The sequence below is a fragment of the Procambarus clarkii genome, chromosome 1 (assembly GCF_040958095.1).
Source record: "Procambarus clarkii isolate CNS0578487 chromosome 1, FALCON_Pclarkii_2.0, whole genome shotgun sequence".
In the NCBI taxonomy this organism is placed as follows: domain Eukaryota; kingdom Metazoa; phylum Arthropoda; class Malacostraca; order Decapoda; family Cambaridae; genus Procambarus; species Procambarus clarkii.
This window is the reverse complement of record NC_091150.1, coordinates 19,308,069-19,331,662: the sequence shown is the minus strand read 5'-3', so window position 1 is coordinate 19,331,662 and position 23,594 is coordinate 19,308,069. Positions and strand designations below refer to the sequence as shown.

The 23,594-nt window shown below is 46.7% G+C and overlaps 1 protein-coding gene across 2 annotated transcripts in view; it reads left to right on the top strand.

The window, feature by feature from the left end:
• The window catches only part of LOC138366261 (inositol 1,4,5-trisphosphate receptor-like), an 87,162-nt gene that overhangs the window by 59,402 nt on the left and 4,166 nt on the right, over positions 1 to 23,594 (top strand). The window contains exons 12-15 of one of the 2 annotated variants that reach the window (XM_069327504.1): positions 1,111 to 1,265; positions 2,421 to 2,586; positions 5,823 to 5,983; positions 13,756 to 13,917. In XM_069327504.1, coding sequence (XP_069183605.1) covers positions 1,111 to 1,265; positions 2,421 to 2,586; positions 5,823 to 5,983; positions 13,756 to 13,917 — 644 coding nt within the window. The remainder of the gene's footprint in view (positions 1 to 1,110; positions 1,266 to 2,420; positions 2,587 to 5,822; positions 5,984 to 13,755; positions 13,918 to 23,594) is intronic. The other variant, XM_069327952.1, reaches the window with a different exon arrangement.

Below are 23,594 nucleotides of genomic sequence, written 5' to 3'. Positions count from 1 at the left end.
GGACTTGTCCCGTCTGCACCCCTGGATTCCTTGCCCCTCCTTTCGGATGACTACTCTGTCTCAGGTCCGGCTTCTGTTGGAGCCGGGTGCCTGGATGGTGTCCCTGGACCTCAAGGACGCCTATTGGCACGTTCCTATTCATCCGGGTTTCAGGGACTGGTTAGGTTTCGTGGTGGGGCATCACGCTTACCGTTTTCGATAACTACCTTTTGCTTTGAATCTGGCACCTTGCGTTTTCACGCGGCTGACCCGGGTTGTGGTGACCCGTCTGTGTCTTCTAGGGATTCGGGTTTTGGTCTACCTCGACGACTGGCTGGTGTGGGCTCCCAGTCGGTCAGCTTGTCTGCTCCACAGGGATATGGTTCTTTCCCAGCTCGCCAGGTTCGGGTTCCTGGTGAACTGGAGGAAGTCCCATCTGGTTCCGTCCCAGGTTCGGACTTGGCTGGGTCTTGTTTTGGATTCTCGGACCGCTTCCTTCTCTCTCCCTCCAGAGGCGTTGTTGCGGTTGCGGGACTGCCGTCGGCTGTTTCTGAGGGGGTCCCAGGTCACTCGGCGGTTGCTCGAGCGGTTGTGCGGGAGTCTGAACTTCGCCGTGCTACTCTACCCGCCTGGTCAGGTTTGGCTTCGGCGTCTGTTTTGGTTCCTTCGGGGACGTCCCTTCCGCCTCTCTTGCGATCGTTGGGTTCGTCCTCCGGGGGTCTTGTGTTGGTTGCTGCGTCACTGGCTTCCTCTTCGGGGTTTTTGGGGTTCGGTGCCTTGGCGTCTTCCCGAGCGACAGGGGCATCTGCAGGCTATATTTTGTAGGTGCTTCCCATCATGCATTGCCTGGCTCTTCTGTGGACCTGTCATTCATTTGATTTTCAGACAGTGTCACTAAGTTCTGTATTCAGTACAGTTGTCTGGTTATGGCCCATATAACTTGAAAAATATCAGTTGAACCATGATATAAAACAGAAGCAATTCCATCAAGTTCATGTGAATTTTGACAGCATTATGTTCCATTCAAGCATAGCATTACTGTGTAATTCTACACTCTTGAGAATATCAATTTATACTTAATTTTGATTTATCTTATTTATTAAATTAAAGCTTAGTAATTTTTGGTTGCAGTTGTTGATGGGATTACACACGAGATGATGGCTGAAGTGGAGGATAGTAAAGAAGAAGCCTGCTCAACTCTTCTCATGTGTATAGTAACCACCCTCAACCATGGACTCCGGAGTGGCGGCGGCATTGGAGACATTCTCAGGGCTCCATCAAATAAAGTAAGCTTAATTTTCAATATATGTCGCTTTTGTTTCTCTGTTTTCTTTGGTTGTTGATGCTTGGTTGGTTTGGGTGGGAGTGCATCATGTGCTTCGCCCGCTGGCAGCTCTCATCTACTACCTTTGTGCCGCAAATTCTGCATCTTGGATGCTTTATGTCTTGATCCTATTTTGTTGGTTCCCTATTCCAAGGCTCATGTTTCTAGGCTCGTGTTTCTCAGATTGTCCATCGAGTCATCATATCCAACCAGCCTGAACTCTACCCTGCACTGCACTCATGTTTAGAGGTATGGTACTCTTGTAATGATTTTGCTAACATGTCCAGTGCTGAGATTTGGTCGTGGGGGTTTTGGCTGTCTAAGAGGGTTCTGGTACCCTGGTATTTAGTTAATGTTCCCGGGCCTCGTTATGCTTGTGTTGCCTTGGGCCATATCTCTTGGCCTGTTGTTTCATATTTGTCTCGACTGCCTGTGGTTTCTTTTTGTCCTTGGTGAGTAAGAAAGTTTGCCTCTTTCTTCTCTGTGGGTAGTTAGCTTCAGGGTACAACAAAGGACTCGACCCCTTGAAAGCCAGCGTTGAATGTAATAAAATGCCTCTTGCTAGGTGAGCCTTGGTGGTTCCTCGATTGTCAACCTCCCTTCCAGGTCCTCGGTTGGTGGGTATTGTTTGCACATCTGTTCCAGAACTGGTGTGACATGCTGGAGGAGACCAGGAACTCTGCAACCCTGCAACTGTTGGGGGTTTACATTGTTGGAGAGAGATCATTTAATGGTTTTGAGGCTTCGGTTTCTTTGATTCCACCAGTGGTCTGTATTGGTTTGCTGACTTTCTGGATGCTTTCTCGGTGAGATGACAGAGTGTAACCTGCCCTCTGTGCCTCAGTGAGTCGGAGCTTGGTTCAGCCTCTGGTTCCCAGTAGGCCAAACAGAACTCCATGGAACTCCACAGAACTGCAAGTAGTTGGGAGCCATCTCAGCGACAGAACTTGAGGAAGCCACCGGGGCTCACCCAGAAAGAGGTGTTTTATTACACTCAATGTTGGTTTTAAGGTATGCCAGTTGTTAACTGTTTAGTACTTATTACACTATTTACTCTTAATAATTCATAAGTCATGTGTACCAAAATTACTTAAGCATCATCCTATTTTTCTTTTAGGAAAACTTGTTTGCTCCTCGTGTTATCTACGATCTCCTCTTCTTCTTCGTCATCATCATCATTGTGTTGAACCTCATCTTTGGTGTCATTATTGACACCTTTGCTGATCTCAGAAGTGAAAAACAAAACTCTGAAGAAATACTGAAAAACTCTTGCTTTATATGTGGTAAGTAGGTTTCTTTACACATGTTATAATAAACTTTAAGATTTTTAAGTTTGCATTTCTTATGTATTTTCCCCTTTGTTCCCTCTATGGCTAGTTAAAATCAAATTTCTAAACCCAAAGTATTTTAAAATAACTGATTAAACCTGAATTTAGATTAGGACATACTGAATTAATTTTGAATTTAGGACATACTGTACTATTTATGTCTATCAAAATGTTAGAATTAATGTAATTTTTCAATTATTATGAAATTGTTTTGCTAACTTGCAACACTGAAACACTGTTTATGAATATTCTGATAATATTCTCTCTAGAATATTACGATACAATAAGCCCTCCAAAATACAGTATAACATTCTTGCTCTGATCTGTTTGCATGAAATTTGTTTTCTGGAAGGACTGAACGGTGATTTCCTGTAGCTATTCATACCGAGATAGCTCCACACTTGAGTCATGTCAGCTCTAGGAGTCCATAATAGTATACCAAACATGACAGCAAGAACCTGGCCTCCTCACAGAGGTTCAGGGAGTAGGGGACATCTGGAAAGGAAACGAAGCAAAACCGACAGCTGTAAGATTCACGGTGAAAACAAAAACAAAGTAGCAAATGACCCCACAAATGATCTACTCAGTAGTTGGTTCATATCTGTTGAGCCCGCTCTTGTTGGATTCAAGTTTGAAGGGTGTTCTTAGGCTGTGCTTCTTGCCAATGGTCGTTCTGTCTTTGACCCCAGAGGCCTGCAACGTTGTGCTCACTGTATGTCTATCTTATCAGAGCCTCAGGACAGGAGGCTTTTCAGGCAGCTGCAGCTTTGTGAACTTGTTTTTTCTGCTTCTATGGTTTGCAGCACAGTACTCATTTAGATGCCCAAAAGTTGGCCCTACAGTGTTTAGGGATCTGGTTTTGGAGTAAAAGGTGAATTCCACCTGGTAAGTTTTCTCTCCTTTTCAATTGACTGCTGGTGTGGTTTACCCAATATCTGATCTTTCCCTCCTGGCTCATGCTGCAAACCATCTGAGGGTTTCAGAATTAGGTGAGAGTTTAACTGTGAATATAGCTGGGCTGACACCAGGGGTTGCCTCATCCAGTTCATCGGCAGAAACAATTGAGCCGTCCCTTCCCATTGGTGATGTGGAGCCTTTGCTTTCACAACAGTTACCTCGCTTCGATCCTGCTTTGTTGGACAATGCCTATCTGTACCAGGTTTCAGGCTCGAGATATAGTTCTGCTGCGGGGCCATCATGGTTGGTCCCCATGGCATAGAGAGAGCTTGAGAGCGGTGTCTGGGGCGGGGGGAGGTATCTTGAGAGGGTGTCTGGGGGGTATCTTGAGAAGATGTCTGTGGGGGGGGATCTTGAGAGGGTGTCTGTGGGTCTGTGGGGGTATCTTGAGAGAGTGTCTGGAGGGGGGAGGGATCTTGAGAGGGTGTCTGTGGGGGAATCTTTAGAGAGTGTCTGAGAGGGTGTCTGTGGGGGTATCTTGAGAGGGTGTCTGTGGGGGGTATCTTGAGAGGGTTGTCTGTGGGGGGATCTTGAGAGGGTGTCTGTGGGGGTATCTTGAGAGGATGTCTGGGGGGGTATCTTGAGAGAGTGTCTGGAGGGGGGAGGGATCTTGAGAGGGTGTCTGTGGGGGAATCTTTAGAGAGTGTCTGAGAGGGTGTCTGTGGGGGTATCTTGAGAGGGTGTCTGTGGGGGGTATCTTGAGAGGGTTGTCTGTGGGGGGATCTTGAGAGGGTGTCTGGGGGGGGGGTATCTTGAGAGGGTGTCTGGGGGGTGGATCTTGAGAGGGTGTCTGGAGGGGGGAGGGATCTTGAGAGGGTGTCTGTGGGGGGATCTTGAGAGGGTGTCTGTGGGGGATCTTGAGAGGGTGTCTGTGGGGGGGATCTTGAGAGGGTGTCTGTGGGGGGATCTTGAGAGGGTGTCTGTGGGGGGATCTTGAGAGGGTGTCTATGGGGGGATCTTGAGAGGGTGTCTGTCCATTGCGTCTGCATTTTGGTTCTATTTAAGGAAAGTCTTTTGATCCAAGGGGAGGATTTCTCCTATACCACTTTCTTGTTATGAAGTTGATTACTTGATTGCTTCCCCTCCCCCATGGGTGTTCTTCCATGTGATGTTTGGTTTAGCTCCTGCACAGGGTTAGGTGCAGTGCCGTGTGTTCTGCCATGGCAGCTTCAGTGACTTTACTTGAGCTATATGCACCCATGCTCAAGGAAGCAGCTGCAGCGTTCTACTCTGCCCATCTCACATGTGTTCCACCACAATGCAATACATGGACAAAAGAGGAGCTGGATAATAAACGAGAGGGTCGTATAACAATAATGAGAAAGATTATAGTGGTAGCAGATAATGATAGATCCCGACTGTTGGTAGTTGGAGACTTCAACTTCAAATCCATTGACTGGGAGGCATATGAAGCTAGAGAACTTTTGGACATGTAAATTTGTAAACTTCATCCTAGAAACATTCGTTTCAACATGTTAAACAAGCTACGAGGATGAGGGAAGGGGATGTTCCCTCCATGCTGGATTTGATATTTACTAGAAAAGAGGAAGAGATATTTGACATTCAGTACCTTCCTTGGGTAAAAGTTACTATTTTTTGGGGGGGAATAAAGTATGCAATGCATTATAATTTGGAAGAAAATGAGGAAGTTGAAGCATATTTCAGGAGAGGACATTATGGGGAACTCAGACATTTCTGAGTTCCCCATAATGTCAGGAAATTTGACAGGAAAGACTTGCTGTTAGGCAAGGAAGTAAATGAGGTGTATGTCAAGTTTTGTAAAATAAATAAATAAATAAATAAATTTTTATTCAGGTAAGGTACATTCAGTTGGCCATTAAGGACTCCTAAGGCTGGTGTTACTGATACGTGTAGTTATCTGAGCCAGATAGCTACAGGAAGCCACTGAGGCCCAACCAGAAAAAGGAATTTCATTATATTTAGTGCTAGTTTTATAATGGTTATTCTTTCCATTTTTTTAATTATATCGTTTAAGCCATTCATTCAATTGCTGGTTAATTTTTTGTAATTTTTCATTTGTATAAACATGTTGAAGTAATTATCCCATACACTATTTAAACATAATATTTGGTTCTTGGGACCTTAAATATTTGGCACTTGAATTGTGCCAGTGGAAGAACACTTAGATGTGTTTGCCATTTAATTGTAATAGTATATTTGTAAGCAAGAGCTAGAGAACATGTAACCCCACAATATTTCTATTTCTTTCTTAGGATTAACACGTTCCAGCTTTGACAACAAGGCTGTCAACTTTGAAGATCACATTAAGCACGAGCACAACATGTGGCACTATCTTTACTTCTATGTTCAAGTCAACGTCAAGGATCCTACAGAATTCACGGGACCTGAGAGTTATGTCTACACCTTGGTAAAGGTAAATGAGAATCATTGATATTTTCCTCGGGGAAGCCCCTTCTGCTCCCCGGAGCTTTCTGGGCTGATATGAATGTATTAGACCCTGGCATCAGTCAAAGCAAATGGAGTTCTTAAGCCTACTAGGGACCATGAGCCAGAACCTGGCCCCCTCAGAGAGGCACGAGGAGCAATGACCTATAGAAGCCCCAGTGTGGTTGGAAGCATTCTATGTCTGCCATCGACCAGGTCAGGCATCCAGTAAGGTAGGCGCCCCAAAACAAACCCTATCTGGTTTGTTATATTATAAACCCAATATTGCTGTTGAAAGCCGAACTGTTGGACAAAACTCCTCTAAACGAAAAACGAGGAAACGAGCATGACGTAACCACAATCACCGCGCCACTGTCTGTGCAACTTTTCCCCTTTCCGGGAGGGGGAAGGGGGAGCCCCAGACCCCCGTGCCGGCTATCCACACACCAGTTCTGTGGCTGATGTGAGACGTGGTGTTACCGTGCGACTCTAGCTCTGAATCTTTTCCAATGCTGTGCCTTGTGGTGTGTTCTTGTTCTGTGGTGTTGTGCGAGCCAAGAGTAATTTCACAATACTTGGGCTGCATGCACCTAGGGTTACCTTCCCTAGGTGTCTTGTAAGTACTGCCCTTGTGGCTTGGGGTTATCTTCCACTAGTCTCTTGGGGTCTACCTCTGGGGAGCCGGTAGGCCGAGCGGACAGCATACTGGACTTGTGATCCTGTGGTCCCTGGTTCGATCCCGGGCGCCGGCGAGAAACAATGGGCAGAGTTTCTTTCACCCTATGCCCCTGTTACCTAGCAGTAAAATAGGTACCTGAGTGTTAGTCAGCTGTCATGGGCTGCTTCCTGGGGGTGGAGTCCTGGTCGAGGACCGGGCCGCGGGGACACTAAAAGCTCCAAAATCATCTCAAGATAACCTCCGTGGGGTCTTTGCTGCTCGGTGATTGCCCGCCCATAGGGTAAGCTGGGGTGTTTCATGCACCACTGTTTGTCTCTTGGTAGGAGGCAGTTTTCATCACTGGTAGGAGTGCAAGGTACTGTGCAGCTTGTTTTCACCATAATACAGCGGCCGGCTCTGTTCCGCCTCCAGTTGTGCTCTTGCAAGGTTTTTCTTTTGTTTTTGTTTTTCCTGCCTGGTGGGGGGATTTGCCCTCTGTGTTGTTAACCCTTGTTTGTATGTATGTATGTATGTATGTATGTATGTATGTATGTATGTATGTATGTATGTATGTATGTATGTATGTATGTATGTATGTGTATGTATATGTATGTATGTGTATGTATGTATGTATGTATGTATGTATGTATGTATGTATGTATGTATGTATGTATGTATGTATTATGTATGTATGTAAGGTTGTACTATACAAATCACTTGTGTTGTCCCGTCTTGAGTACTGCTCAGTACTCACTTCCCCCTTCAAAGCAGGAGAGATTGCTGAAATAGAGGGAATACAGAGAACATATACGGCACGCATAGACGCAATAAAGCACCTAAAATATTGGAATCGTCTCAAAGCTCTCCAAATGTACTCACTAGAAAGAAGACGAGAGAGATACCAAATAATATACACATGGAAAATACTGGAGGGCCAGGTACCAAATCTACACAGTAAAATAACAACATACTGGAGTGAACGATATGGAAGTAAATACAGAATAGAACCAGTGAAGAGCAGAGGTGCCATAGGCACAATCAAAGAAAACTGTTGTTCAACATCCTCCCAGCGAACATAAGAAATATTGCCGGAACAACTGTGGACATCTTCATGAGAAAACTAGATAATTTTCTCCAAGGAGTGCCGGACCAACCAAATTGTGGTGGGTATGTGGGCCTGCGGGCTGCTCCAAGCAACAGCCTGGTGGACCAAACTCTCACAAGTTAAGCTTGGCCTTGGGCCGTGCTTGGGGAGTAGAAGTACTCCCAGAACCCCATCAACCAGGTATGTATGTATGTATGTATGTATGTATGTATGTATGTATGTATGTATGTTCGTACGTTTGTTCTTGGTGGTCCTCCACTAGGACCCTGTGAATGTACACATCCAATTGGTTCAGCATTTAGTAGTTTGTTTGGTAGTTTGGGGTGCCAGATAGCCATACCTTGCCTGGGCTTCTCTTACCAGAGTGTGTAAGGGCCCTGGAAACCCCCACTGGGGCTCAGTGGTCCTTTGGATGCGGCCCCTGTGTCCCATCACGTTTTGTGCGAGTTTGAGGGTCCCCTTGTCTCAGGTCCCCTTGTCTCAGGTCCCCTTGTCTCAGGTCCCCTTGTCTCGGGTCCCCTTGTCTCAGAATGACAATCACCTATTGTGCCTCCATCATGCTGCTTGTTGGGTTGGTGACACCTTGGACCCAGAGTCCTGGGAGTGGTTTTCCTTGCTTGTACTCAAGGTACCTCAAGGTACTTCAAGGTACCTCAAGGTAACCTCAAGGTACATGTAAAACCCAGACAATAATTATTCAAATCTTCATATAATGACAGCATTCCCCTAGTAATATTCATGACAATAACAGCATTTGTATCATGAAATGGTAGCAGGATTTTTGTCATGGGTCAAGGTAAACTCCATTACATCCACATAGACCTATTATATCCATAATTGTATCATACATGTAAAACCCAGACAATAATTGTTTAGATCTTCATGTGATGATAACTGCATTACTCTGTAACAATTGATGAGAATCACTGTCTAAGGATTAATCAATTATGTCTTCTAGAAATATGTTTAATTTACACTATAATATAATAAAATATAGAAGTCGATAGGGAAGAATGACTTGTAAAAAGATTTTTTCTAATAGAATACAGGTTTATAATGTTAATAAATGTGAATGTGCCTAGCTGACTTCTGACTACAGCAGAACCAGGATGGACTGGGCAGGACACACCATGGTGCCCAATTTCCGTGGTGAATGACCTGTATGACAGAAGGGTAGACATAGCCTTAGCCACTCTATCCTTTTGAGATGTATCTTATTGTCTCAATAAATGTACTTGAACTTGACCTGTATGTGTGAATATCTGGTCTGTGAATACCATGTCAACCACTATAGAGGATTAAACCTAATAATATCTGAATATTTTGTCAGCACTTATTGCTGAGAATAGGGAATGATATATATATTATTAGTGGTATTCAATACTGTATATACATATGTTGTAACACCAGACGAAGACATTTTTATAGACAGCCCTTACTCTGATGAGAGCTCCTTGTGATATAAGATACAATATCCTACAACACAACCTGAATGTTTTGCTTGTGTTTCATCTTTTGTTTTTCTGAAGGGAGTCCCCTTAATGACTTCCTGAAGCTATCTTGCCAAGATTACTTCATGCAAATGGTTCATATCAGTCACAAAAGTTGTGTTTGACGTACCGGGGACCAGAGCCAGACCCTGGCCCTCCTCACAGAGGTGGAGGGAACAAGTGACAAGCCAACAGAAAAAGCCTCTTAGAAAGTGAGCACAGCTTTACAGACAACTGGAGCTTCACAGACAATGAGGCCTCGTAACCACCAGACAACTGCAAATGATTCACACAGAACAAGAGATTCACATAAACTAGGTCGAAACTCGTTATTACCGATTACAACCCGGCCCTCGGCCAGCTTCCCAGGTCAGTTGTTATTGCTGATGGCACACAGTGTGGTGCTGCTTATAGTGCTTCTGGTCCGTCAGATTACTGACAGATTACTTCAAGCTAAATGTCAACCATTGTTGGACTCTTGTGCTGCCTAGGTCATTTACTTTGTGTATTGTTTCTTCTGGTAGTTTAAGCTTCACATGTGTGTTTTGGTTCTGGCTTGTTATGGGTCTAGCTCTTGTTGTGTTTCAGGCTGCATGCACTGAGGGCTTTCTTCCCTGTGTGCCTGCTGACACTACCCTTGCTCGGGAGTTTGCCCGAGAGGCCTGGCCACCAAAGCAGAGAGCCTCAACTTGAGCCATAGAAGGATCCTTCATTCCTCGGTTTCAACCCTTGGCTGGGGGGGGGGGCATACTTTGGTTGTTATAGAGTGCACTAAGGTTATGTTCTTGTTGATATGGCATGCCATGGTTGTTGTAGAGTGCACTGAGGTTATGTTCTTGTTGATATGGCATGCCACGGTTGTTGTAGAGTGCACTGAGGTTATGTTCTTGTTGATATGGCATGCCACGGTTGTTGTAGAGTGCACTGAGGTTATGTTCTTGTTGATATGGCATGCCACGGTTGTTGTAGAGTGCACTGAGGTTATGTTCTTGTTGATATGGCATGCCACGGTTGTTGTAGAGTGCACTGAGGTTATGTTCTTGTTGATATGGCATGCCACGGTTGTTGTAGAGTGCACTGAGGTTATGTTCTTGTTGATATGGCATGCCACGGTTGTTGTAGAGTGCACTGAGGTTATGTTCTTGTTGATATGGCATGCCACGGTTGTTGTAGAGTGCACTGAGGTTATGTTCTTGTTGATATGGCATGCCATGGTTGCCACTCATAGTTTGGTAGTTTTGGCTGCAGTTGGTATCTGTTGTTCCAGTGAGGAGCCCCCAGGCACCCCAAGTGCCTGGGGGTGACTGCCTGGTTAAGGTCCTTGAGACCCCTGGGAATTCCCTGTGAGTTTATGTGATCCGTATTGATCGGCTCATTGAGCCCTCCCACACTGAGTGTCAGTTTGAGGAGTGTGTGTGTTTTCTACACCCCCCATCCCCTTTCCATGCTACCTGTTGGGTCGGTGTCACCTACGATCCTGAGTCTTGTGTGGTGTGTTCTCACTGGGTCTCTACGTTGACAGATTCTGCCTCCCAGTTCAAGACGTTTTAGGCAGCTGCAACTTTTCGAGCTATGTTTGCTTGTGTTAGGCACTTGTGGCATATTGATTCGCTGGATGCTCAAAAGTTGACTGCTGTGGTGTTTAGGGACCCAGAATTGAAAATATTGTTGACCTCCACATAGACTAAAGTCTGTACCTCCTCTTCCTGTCATTGCAAGTATGGGTCACCCTGCTTCCGGTCCCCCCCCCCACTTCTTTTCCCTCTAGTTTTGGTTCCAAAGCAACTGAGGGTTTCAGAGTTGGGCCAGGGTTTAGCCCAGGGTGTAACAACCTTTTCTCTGGGTAGTACCATCTACATCTATGGCAAGAGCAGTTGAGCCTTCCAGTCCTATTGAGGGTTTAGGGTATTCATTTTTACAACCACACCTCTGCCCCTCCCCCCTCTCCCTGCCCCAAGCCGCCTCCTTGGGAGGACAACATCTTGTCTCAGGTGTTGGGTGAGGAGTTTGGTTCTGTCTCAAAGCCATCATGGTAGGCTTCCAGGATTGATGGGGAAAGCCCGAGCAATGCCTTTGGGTGCCTTTCAGCACTTCATGGATCTTAGTCTTCTCTATGGAGGGTCTTTTGTAGCAGGGGGAACATTTTATATTTCTTGTATGTATGAGTTGGATCAATCAGTTGCTTCCCCCTTGAGTTCAGTTCTGAGTCCCGTATGATGCCTTGGATTTACCCAGAGGATCCATCCTCCTGTGCTGCACCTTTTGTAGTACGTGCAGATTTCCTTTGGTACCTCCTATAGAGCATGGACATTTTTTGCTATGATGGACCTGGCCTCTTTTGAGTACAGGTCTCTGTCTGCTTATTGGTTGCAGCATGAGGTTCAAGTTCTTACCGGCTAGCTAACAACCATCTCTCTTCCTTGAGGGCTTGGCAGGGATTCCGTCGGACCTGCACGCTTGATTGATGGGAGGTGAACTCCATCTTTCAGGTGTTCCTGAGCATGGCTTCTGTTACTCTGCTCCTGAGTTGTCTGTTTTCTCTGGCACCTTCCAAGGATGTGGGCAAGTAGCAGCTCTATTTGCAGCTATCTAGAGTCCTTATTGCAGAGGACCATGTTGGCCCATTCTTTAGATTCCACTTGGTCTCTTGCCCTTTAGACCGCTCCAGCTTTTTATCCCCCTCTTATTGGAAGAGATCGTCTCTCGGGTTGTTTCCATGGTGGCTTTTTTCTTCCAAACTATTGATCAGCTGTTTTTCACTCAAGGTTCTGTCTCCTATCGGAGGTAATCTGTTCGAGTTGAGTTCTCACTTGTTGATATTTGTGTTATGTCCTTTCTGTGGATCAGATTCCCAGGCCATTGAACTTTCTGAGAAGGGTTCCTCCTTTTCTCAAAATCACAATCATATGTTGTGGAAGGCTAGCTCCTTGTGCCACTGTTTGTGGGCGTGTGAACTGGAGGAAGTCCCAGTTGATTCTGTCCCAGGTTCGGACCTGGCTGGGTCTTGTTTAAGACTTGGTTGGTGTGTCTTTCCCTTCCTCCAGCAGCTTTGCTCCTGTAGTTTCATCGCCATCTGGCGTTGGATTGGCCTCAGGTCACTTGGCAGTTGGTCAAAAGGTTGTGCAGGAGCCAGAACTTTACTTGCATTGTCTCAGAGCATTGTAACAGTTTCTCTAGTTCTGTCCATTCTGCCACCTCCAGGTTTGGACCCCTCCCACTCTTCTTTGGCTTTTGCTTTGCCAGTTTTCCCTTCGGCCTTTTCTGGGTTCAGTTCCATGGCAACATCCATCCCTGTCGCTCGATGTGTTCACACACACGCCTTACCTCTGGGTTAAGGCTTCGTGACCAGCGTTCACTAGGCCACCTGGTCGAGTCTGTTCCTGCGGGCACACAGTATGGTGCATGAGTGTGCAACTGTGTGGTATGCCCTAAAGAGGAATTGGCTTTTTCTTATCTTAGTGCTCCAGCTTCACTCAACTGCTCCCAGTGGTTCATTGCTTGAACTGAGGTGTGTGTGTGTGTGTGTGGGGGGGGGGGGGGCAGCGGGTTGCTTCAATCGTGTGGAGTTGGGGTTGTTCATCAGCCATGGAACTGACCTGGAAAGCCAGCTGAGGGCTGGGGCTGGGCCACCTGGTGATAGTAATGACCTGGAAAGCCAGCTGAGGGCTGGGGCTGGGCCACCTGGTGATAGTAATGACCTGGAAAGCCAGCTGAGGGCTGGGGCTGGGCCACCTGGTGATAGTAATCACTACTAATGAGTTTTGAGCTAGTTTGAGTGAACTGCTTGCTATGTAATTACCTAAGTGTAGTTACAGGATGAAAGCTACGATTGTGGTGTCCCGTCTTCCCAGCACTCTGTTGTATAACGCTTTGAAACTACAGACAGCTTTGGCCCCCACCACCTTCTTACTTAGCTTGTCCCGTCCACCACTCTGTTTGCAAAAGAAAACTTTATAATAGTTTTTTGGCATCTTTGTTTGCTAAGCTTGAATCTGTGTGTGCTTGTTCGTGAAGTTGCCGTTTCAGGAATTCCTCTTTGTTAATTTGGTCGATTCCTGTTAGTATTTTGAAAGTGGTAATCATATCTCCCTCTTTTTCTTTTATCTTCTAGTGAACCATTTCAAGATTGTTTAGAAGTTTTGGAGGTTTGTTTTCTGTGAAGCCTCCAGCTGACTGTAAAGCCTCTCTGGCTTTGTGAAGGCTTTTTCCGGTGGGGTGACGGATTGTCACCCACTCCCTGGACCTCTTGTGAGGGGGGCCAGGTTCTGGCTCTGGTCCACAGTAGGCCAAACACAACTCCCACCGCTAATGTGACCTTCTAGTACGGAGCAATCTCAGCAAGATAGCGTGAGGTAACCACCAACGATCCAACCACCACAAAGCCCTCATGTGGGCTTGGCATTTTAGCTCGACATTATCACCACCACTTGGTATTCCTCCATACTATTTAAACAGTGTTCATTTAATAAAAATGGCTCCATAAGCCAAATTTATATTTTATTTTTCAGGAGAAAGACTTAAATTGGTTCCCACGGATGAGAGCAATGTCACTGAGCATTGGGGAAACAGAAGGTGAATTGAATGAAGTACGATGCCTTAATGCCAAACTGGATCGCACCCAAGCTTTAGTTGACAGCCTTGTTTATCAATTAACAGAGCTTAAGGATGAGGTTAGTTAATGATATGATTACAATGGTAATTTCTTTTTAAATAGTATAATTCTTGATGCCTTCTCTAGACTTAGAATAGTAATCCCAGTGCAAGTTATTTTGTTTCTAAATCTCACCTACATGTACAGTACAGTATTGAAATAATTTCCTTTGTACTTTAAATGCCCCACCATTTTCATAGATTGGCATACAGTGGTACCAATGTCCACCTGCTGTCCATTCATACATTATTACGTATATGAACAAATTAGCATATATTTTCTGGGGGGAGCCCGTCGGCTCCCTGGAGCTATCCAGGCTGAATGGATATGTTTAACTTTCTGGCATCAGTCAAAGTGCATGGAGTTCTTGCATACCGGAGACCACGAGCCAGAATCTGGCCCCCAGCGAGGCGTGAGGAGCAATGGCATATAGAAACCCCCATGTAGTTGGGAACGTTCTATGCCTGCCATCGACTGGGTCTGGCACTCAGAAAGGTAGGCGCCCCCCCCAAAAAAAAAACCTATTCCGGTGAAAATATTACTACTGAACGCTGAATGAGTGGCCAAAACTCCCCAAATGAAAATTAGCAAACTAGCATGACATTATCACGTTGCCTTGCCGCTGTCTGCGCAATCCCTCCCCCGGGAGGGGAAAGGGGGAGCTCCAGACCCTCATGCCAGTGATCCACTCTTCAGTTCTTGGTTGATGTTTTGCTGGCTAGGTCGTGTGCCTCTGGTTCCAGATTTTGTCTCAGTTTTTGTGCCTTGTTGCGTTGTCCTGTCTCTACGGTCAGTGTGCGAGCAAGGAGTATTATTTTTCAAGTACTCGGGCTGCATGTGCCCAGGGATTCCTTGCTTATATGCCCTGTAAATACTGCCCTTGGGGCTTGGGGACCACCTTGGGCTCCTTGGGGGGGCTCCTTGGGCTCCTTGTTCCAGTGGATGCGACCATAGTCCCTTCTCTCTTCGGGCGAGGTTGACAGTTGCTCTGTCCCCTTGTCTCAGGGTGACAATCCACCAGTTGTGCCTCCGCCATGCTGCCTGTAGGGTCGGTGGTTCTTTTGACCCGGAGGCATGCAAAGTTTGTTGTTTGTATGTACTCCAATTTACCCAAGCTACTGATCATGATATCCAGATGCAGGAAGCCGAGGCATTGCTTGTTCAGTTTAGCTTGCTGCAACGCAATAGGTTGGTTGCTTCCCTGGATGCCCCGAGACTGTCCCATTTTGTTTATAGGGACCTGGACTTGGGGGGTGGGAGTCGCTTCGACTTTGATTCCGTCCACCCCTCCTTGTCCTTCCCCTTAGGTTGTTCATCTGGTTCCTTCCCCCTTGCTGCTGGCTCCAAAATGCCTGAGGGTTTTGGAGTCGGGGCAGGGTTTAGTTGGTGTTGAGACACGGGCAGTCCTGTGAAATTTCCCTTCCGGGGTGGCGGTGGAGGCAATCGAGCCTAGTCGTCCTGCTGAAGCTTCTGGGTCTGACCAGTGGGGCCCCCTTCGTTCCTGCTTTTTCGGCTGCTCTTGCCTTTTCTTCAGAGGTGGGGGGGTTTGGAGGACGGCTCGGCCCTGGGTCCTCGGGGTTAGGTTCCCGGGGCGGGGGATGGGTTGACTTGGGGGTCTTGGGCCCTGTTGGACCCCGCCTGGGTTTTTATACCCTCGGAGTGGGGCTTGGTGTTACAAGGAGAGGGGTTCTCTTTTGCTCCCTCATACGAATTGTATTTGGAGTTTGCCCCGCCCTGGGTTCAGTTCCGTGATCTCGTCGGTTCTATGATTCCGTTCTTTCGGAGGTTTTCGGCTTCTCGCATCCCATCCCATGTGGTGCGGGAAGCCCTTGCGGCTTACCTCCTGTGCAACCCGGATTATGCTTTCATAATGGATCCGAGTTCCTCTGTGTATGGATCTTCGTGTCCTTACTGAGTTCGTTACAAAGTTCCAGAGTTGTCCTGGTTAGCAGACTGCCCTTTCTTCTTTTTGGAGGCTTAGCATATATTCTGTCGATCTCACACGCTAGTGGCGGGAGGCTCAGACAGCATTGCAAAGGGGGGGGGGCGAATTTGAGCAATCTCAATGCGTGCTTGGTCGCCCCTTCCCTTCTGTGAGATGTTGGTGTGATGCAGTTTCATGTGCAAGTTCCTTCCCTTTTGGCTGCACTGGTCGCAGAGGATTTGCGCACGTGTGGTCTGCTGGCTTTCGCCCTGGGTTTCTTCTCCCTCCTTGCGGTTCGTCCCATTGACAAGGCAGTGCGGGGGAGGCTTGCTCTGTTTGCCCATGCCTGGTCCCACGATTTGTGGGCTTTCGGGTCATTTCGTGCAGCCTGTGGTGGCGTTGGGTGGCCCCTCCTTCCGGGGGTTTGGGGATGGTGGGGCATGCCTCTTCTCCTGCACTCTGTCAGGTCATCTCGGAGTGGGGTCACTTGGGTGTGGTCGAAACGTCCTTGTCCCTCAGGTGGGTTTCCTGCCTGTTTCCAGTCACAAAACGGAACTGAACGGACCTCAGGTTCATTCTGGACTTGTTCTGTCTGAATCCGTGGGTTTATTGTCCGTCCCTTCGGATGACTACTCTATCCCAGGTCCGTCTTCGGTTGGAGCCAGACACTTGGATGGTGTCCCTGGACCTCAAGGACGAACATTGGCACGTCCCGATTCATCCGAGGTTCAGGGACTGGCTCGGTTTTCTTGTGGGGCATCAGAGTTACTGCTTTTGTTGCTTTCCATTCGGTTTGAATCTGGCTCCTAGTGTTTTCACACACCTTGCCCAGGTTGTGGTGGCTTGCTTGCGTGTGTTAGGTGTTCATGTTCTGACCTACCTCAATGACTGGCTGTTGTGGGCTCCCAGCTAGTCCACGTGTCTGCTCGCCAGGGATTTGGTTCTTTCCCAGCTCGCAGAGTTCGATTTCCTGGTGAACTGGCAGAAGTCCCATCTGGTTCCCTCTCAGGTTCGGTCTTGGCTGTGTCGTGTGTGGGACACTCGGACCGCTTCCTTGTCTCTCCCTCTGGTGGCTCGTAGGCTCGAGGGTCTGGGGCTCCCTCTTCCCCCTCCGGGGGGTGGAGTGCACAGACAGCAACGCGGCAACGTGATAACGTCATGCTAGTTTGTTAATTTTCAATTGGGAAGTTCTGTCTATTCGTTCGGCTTTTGATAGCAATATTTTCACCAGAATATTGGTTTGTTTTGAGGCGCCTACCTTTCTGGGCGCCTGTCCCGGTCGATGGCAGACATAGAATGCTCCCAACAACACAGGGGTTTCTATAGGCCATTACTCCCCATGCCTCTCTGAGGGGGGCCAGGTTCTGGCTCGTGGTCCCCAGTAGGCAAGAACTCCATGCACATTGACTGATGCCAGAAAGCTAATATATCCATTTCAGCCTGGATAGCTTCGGGGAGTCTCCAAGTCTCATCCAGAAAATGGTGTTTCATTACATTCAACGCTTGTGTTTTGTGTGTATGTGTTATAATCCCCCAAAACCAGACTGAATGTAATAAAATACCAATTTTTAGATGAGGCCCGGTGGCTCCTTGGCTCCTTGAAGCTATACACTGAGATAGTTCCCACCTACTACGTTGCATCAGGTGTGGAGTTTTTAAGCCTACAAGGGATCAGAGCCGAAACCTGCCCCACCCCCATTTCTCACAGAGGTGCAAGAAGAGGCATTTTGCCTCTTCTTGCACCTCGAAGAAGACATTTTGCCACCTTACCAGGGAAGGCAACCAGAAAGTCAGCGAGTCAAAGCAAATCACTGCTGGGTTTAAAAAAGACCTAAGCCTCATAACCTTCCCAATGAACTCCCCCAACTATGTAAACAAATGATTCAATGTCTTGAAACTAGTGTGAGCTCATTCACCCCTCCTCCCCCACTTATTTGTAGGGAGGGAGGGGGGCACATGCACAAAGAAGACCAACCCAATAACCTGGAAGAATGGGGAGGGATAGGGAACCACTGGGGCTAATCTCAAAATTGACATTACATTCAATGTTGGTTTTCTGGGGAAAGTCCCTTGTGGCTCCCTATAGTTAAATACTGACAGAGAAGAAAGAACACAAAGGAACTTATGAGGGAGGAGGGAGAAGTGCACAGGTCAGGATGAAGGAGAGACCCCAGGATGAGAGACATGATCTAAGGCCACACAAGGATGTCGAGGCTTGGCTCCATTCACCAAATACTCAATTCCAGAACCCTGTTAAGCCTCCAAAACTCCTGTGCCCAAATATCAACCGAGGACATACAGTACGCTGTATTAGCAAACGGTTGAGAGAGCGGCATACTTCCGAACATCATGGCCACGAGAGTAGACCGCAGGCTGGCTTGACTTAGTAACACTGGATGATCTGAGGAATATGAGCCTTAGAACAGGGAACCAAGAAAACAAGATCAACCTACAAAGTGTCCACAGAAACAGAATTGGTGCAATGAAGGTAGTGGTAGAATGCTGCCACCAGACACAGCACATGATGCACCTCCAGCCAAAGAGCTCAGTCGGAAGTCCTTTGGTCTTTCTATGGGCTACACAAAATAATATGGTGTTTAATGAAGATTTTTTTTTCCCCTACCACAGACGTGGCCACACATTTACAATGCTAACAAGCATATATACATTTTCTTCTGTCCTCCATGGACAGGGTTAGAGATGTGTTAAATATATAGTTCAGGGATTTATTGAACAATCAACCACAGAAGGTGATTCTGTGCTTTTAAAATGCTAAGCTAACCTAGATACATAGATACACAGATTTATGTATGCCCTACATAAAGTGTTCAATGTGTCTTTTACATAGTGTCATTAATGTGCATTTTAATGAAGATAAGGTCCAGCTCTTGCACTACGGAAAAAATTAAATTACAGTATAAAAACGGAAACCACGTACAAAACGCAGTCAAATCATAACATAGAACGAAAAGGCAGTGTTAAGGATTTGGGTGTCGGAAGACCTTACCTTTAAAGAACACAATAAAGTAGACATTACAACTGTAAGAAAAATGACAGGTTGGATAACAAGAACCTTTCACACTAGAGATGCTATACCGATGATGACACTTTTCAAGACTCTAGTGCTCTCTATAGTGGAGTACTGTTGCACAATGACAGCCCCTTTCAAAGCTGGAGAAATTGTTAACCTGGAGAGCGTGCAGAGATCCTTTACTGTTAGAATGCACTCAGTAAAACATCTAAACTAATGAGACTGACTAAAGAGCCTAAATCTGTATTCTCTTAAGCGCAGGTGGGAGAGATACATAATAATTTACACAAGTGGAAAATAGTAGAGGGGCTGGTCCCAAACCTGCACACAGAAATAACATCACATGAGACCAGAAGACATGGCAGGATACGCAGAATACCCCTTGTTGAAAAGCAGAGGTGCAATAGGTACTCTGAGAGAGAACTGTCAACATCAGAGGCCCGAGATGGTTCAACACGCTTCCACTGCACATAAGGGGCATAACAGGCCGACCCCTCTCAGTTTTCAAGAGAGAACTTGACAAACACCTCCAAAAGATACCTGATCAACCAGGCTGTGATTCATACGTCAGGCTGTGAGCAGTCGTGTCCGACAGCCTGGTTGACCAGTCCAGCAGCGAGGAGGCCTGGTCGACGACCGGGCCACAGGGTTGCTAAGCCCCGAAATCATCTCAAGGTAACTTCAAGATTAGTTATTGATGCAAAGACTTGTCCTTCGCCAGAAAAGGAGCTAACTGCAATCAAACAAAATGCCAACCAATGCCAAAGAAACAGAGACCTTGCCACCTGAGTAGGGCATGAATCTCCCTGACCCTGGAACCAGAAGCAAGAGACACCAAAATCAAGACCTAGGAAAAAGAATCACAAACTGAAGGGGACACAGTGAAGCGAGAAGAAAGAAAGAAAAGAAAGAGTACAGTTACAGTCCAGAGACCAAGCAGGGCAGGCAGCACATGAGCAGGCCAGAGGTGAAACACAGCACGAGGCAGCCTGTGAAATGGAGCTGAGATAGTATTCACACTGAACACAAGCTGCAGTGGTTCTACCAGCTCCGCACTGCACGAGGCAACAGTGTGAGATGCCATTCAAGAAAGGAGAGCACCACACACTCGGAAACCTAAGAACAACAAAAAAGGGGAAAGGATGTGGTGAAAGGGGCATCACAAAAGCCTCTTATTGCCACTAGATGAGAAATGTAGGTGAGACACTACGAAAGAGGCTACCTGATTGGCATAAGGATGGAGATAAAAATGCTTCAAATTCTCCAGACGTGAAGAGCTAAGAAGAAGTGTGAACCAGCGAATTAAGTCACTGTGCTGATCCTCTGATAGCACTGAACAAGCGGTGCCTGAAACCAAGGCTGGTGTAGCCACCAAGGAGCCAGAAGGACTACTCTTCCCTTGTAGGACTCCAACTTGGCCAGGACAACTGGACTGGGAAAAAAGAGTTCCCTCACAATCAGGGAATGGAGCCGCTTACAGAGGAAGGCACCAATTCCACACCAATGCAAAAAGAGCCATATCTTGCAAAGCCAAAGGAAGGAGAAGGCATCAACAGACTACTCCATGGAGATGAGATGTGAAGGATCCAATACAGACCATATATGAGTACATTGTACACTCCCTGAACATGAAGAGCACAGAGTGCCAAACCCCAAGAACCTCATAGAAGAGCTACTCGAAGCTTCCAGCTCTAAAGTGCAAGGGATTAAGTGAACCCCTGCCATTTGAGGCAATGAATCATGGGGGAACAGTCCTAAGGGAGACAGAGCATGGAGCCCATGCTCTTAGGTTTTGAGCAGAGGACCTAACCAATATCCCTGGGCCGGGGCTTTGTGACCAGCACTGCCCAGGACCATTGGTCACGTCTGTTATGTTGGGCACACAGTATGGTGTATTCAAGTTTGCAGCCATGTGGTATGCTCACAGGAGAATTCAGATTCTGCCTGGCTTCATGCCCCAGTTCCATTCAGACTGTTCCCTTGTGGTTCAGTGTCTGAACCAGGGAGGTTCCCCTCAGTCCATTTCTCTTTTGGAGCTGGATGCTTCATTTAGCTTGTCTGCTGGCTTCTCAGGGTTTGGTTTTCCACACTGTTCATGTTCAAGAAGTGTCCATTATTTTCACAGATGGTCTCTCACTTCCCATCTCATAGGAGTGAACTGTCAACACTGCCTCCTTGCAGTGGCTTTGCAACATAATCATATGAAAATATTCGAGTGCCCCTTACCTTGCGGTTATCTTGCGATTACCTTGCGTTGATTTCGGGGATCAATGTCCCCACGGGCCTGTTTCTGACAAGGCCCTGATGTTCATCTCTGTGTCGGCTAGGAATTGGCACATTCCTTTCTACATGGCTCTGTTCCCTAATTGCAAGACCCTCACAGTGGAAACCTTTCAGTTTGATTAGTTGCAGTGGGGGTTCCTTTACCTCTTGTCCCCTATCCAGCAGTTTCTCCAGGTTTCTTCCTGGTGGCCAGCTTAGCCTTACTTTATGTTGCTGCTTGCACAAAATCCGAACCCAGTAATGTTTCCATGGCTCTGCTTCTTTCAGAAAGGTAGAGCCATGGAGCACAATGACACACCTTGCTGGTTCAAACTTCTCGACTCTTCACATCTGGTCTTTCTGACGTGTTTTATTGTCATCTATATGGTGAGCAAGTGGCTGAATTGAAGATATCCCACCAGCATTCGTTTTCCTGGCAGCAGTATGAAGCCGCTTGGTATCGTCATTCTTCCGATTCTGTTCTGGTGGTTCTTTCTTTCCTTTGTTACTTGTTTCTCGACCGACATCTCTTGCTCCTTATCATAGGGCACTGATGGAGCCACTGCTGCTTTCATTTGGCATCAGTCCTGCCTCGGCTTGATTCACGAATCTATCTCATGCATTGTTTTGCCTTCAACTTGGTCATTTGCTGCCTGAGCCCTCCTGGTCTCTTAACCATGTCCTCCCCTTTCTTTCTTCTCAGTTTATGGTTCCTCTTCAGTCCGTGATCTGTATTATAACGCGGTTTTTCTGTTAGTACTCGCATCTGGTTATAGTGTTGGGGAGCTTTATACTCCTCTCTAAATGTATAAACTCTCTCAATACTCCTCCCCACTTTTCCATAAATACTCAAAGCCTAATTTTATCAAGATCAGCCAATATTTTACTCATGTCCAGTTAACTATGAAATTTATATGTATTTTCAGATACATCAAATCAGTGAGACAAAACTTTAAGAAATAATTTTCATTGATTATAGGATTATAGTTAATTTCCTTTACCTTCACCTGTATTGAGCTCTCTCTTTACTACATGTAGTTAAATGGCTTCAATGTCTTACTGTTAAATATCTTGAAATCCTAAACAAAATGATTTTAGGCACATTAACCATTTTAATTATATCTTTGCTTTCTGTTTTGTTATTTGTGTAGACAGATAAATTGATATTTAATTAAGCCTGTCTCCTGTATAAAAAGCACAAAACCAGCGTTGAATGTAATGAAACACCATTTTCTGGGTGAGTCCCGGAGGTTCCCGGGAGTTTACTGGGCTGATATATATGTATTAGACCGTGGCATCAGTCAATTCAATTGGAGTTCTTACCTACCAGGGACCACGAGCCAGAACCTGTCCCCCTCAGAGAGGCATGAGGAGCAATGTCCTATAGAAATCTCCATATGGTTGGAAGCATTCCATGTCTGCCATCAATCGGGTTAGGCACCCAGAAAGGTAGTCGTCCCAAAACAAACTCCACTTGGTTCAAAATTGCTACCGAAAGCCTAACTATTAAGCAGAACTCTCTAAGCCAAAAACAAGCAAACAAGTATGACGTCACAACTGCCACTGCGCCGCTGTCTGCGCTGCTCCCCCCTCCTCAGGAGGGCGAAGGGGGGGACAGCTTACGAAACGGAGCGGAAGTAACATCCTCCCCGAATGCAAGCTGGAGCGGCTCCGCCAGTGCCGCACAATACGAGGCGACAGTATTCGGCATAAGATGTCGATCCTGAAACAGCCAAGAGAGAAAGTACAAAATAGTTCTATCCGAAATCAAAGACAACCTACGAAGAGACAAAAAATGACGAAAGGACCACCAAGAAACAACATGCCGCTGCCGAGACGAAACACGCAGGTGGAACATTATCAATGAAGCTACCTGATCACTGTACAAGTGGTGATAGACCCACATCAGAAAGACCAGACAAAGAGATCGGAGGAGAAGATCAAACCAGCCACGTACCGAACTGGACCAATCTGCTGGAAGAAGCAGAGCCATGGAAAAGTCTCTGGGTTTGGACACGGAGCAAGCAGCGCCAGAAACCAAGGCTGGGCCAACCACCAAGGGGCCAGCAGGACAACTCTCCCCTGGTAAGTCTCCAACCGAGCCAGAACCAGAAACAACAGCGGAACTGGGGAAAGAGTTAAAAGGTAACCCCATCTCGACCAGTCCTGCCGAAAGGCATCGACTGTGAATTACTCCTAGGTCACACACCACCACAAAGGCACAGCACTGCACAGAGACAGAAGCCAGAGTTGAACGACCGCCACTCGACACATCAGCCTCAGAACTGGGGGTTGGATGGCCAGCGCAGGGGTCTGGGGCTCCCCCCTTCCCCATCCCGGGAAGAGGGGAGATGCGCAGACAGCAGCAAAACGGCAGTTATGACGTCATGCTTGTTTGCGGATTGGGGAGTTCTGCTTGATGGTTCGACTTTTGGTAGCAATTTTGACCCAAATGGAATTTTGGCTGATGCCAAAATTC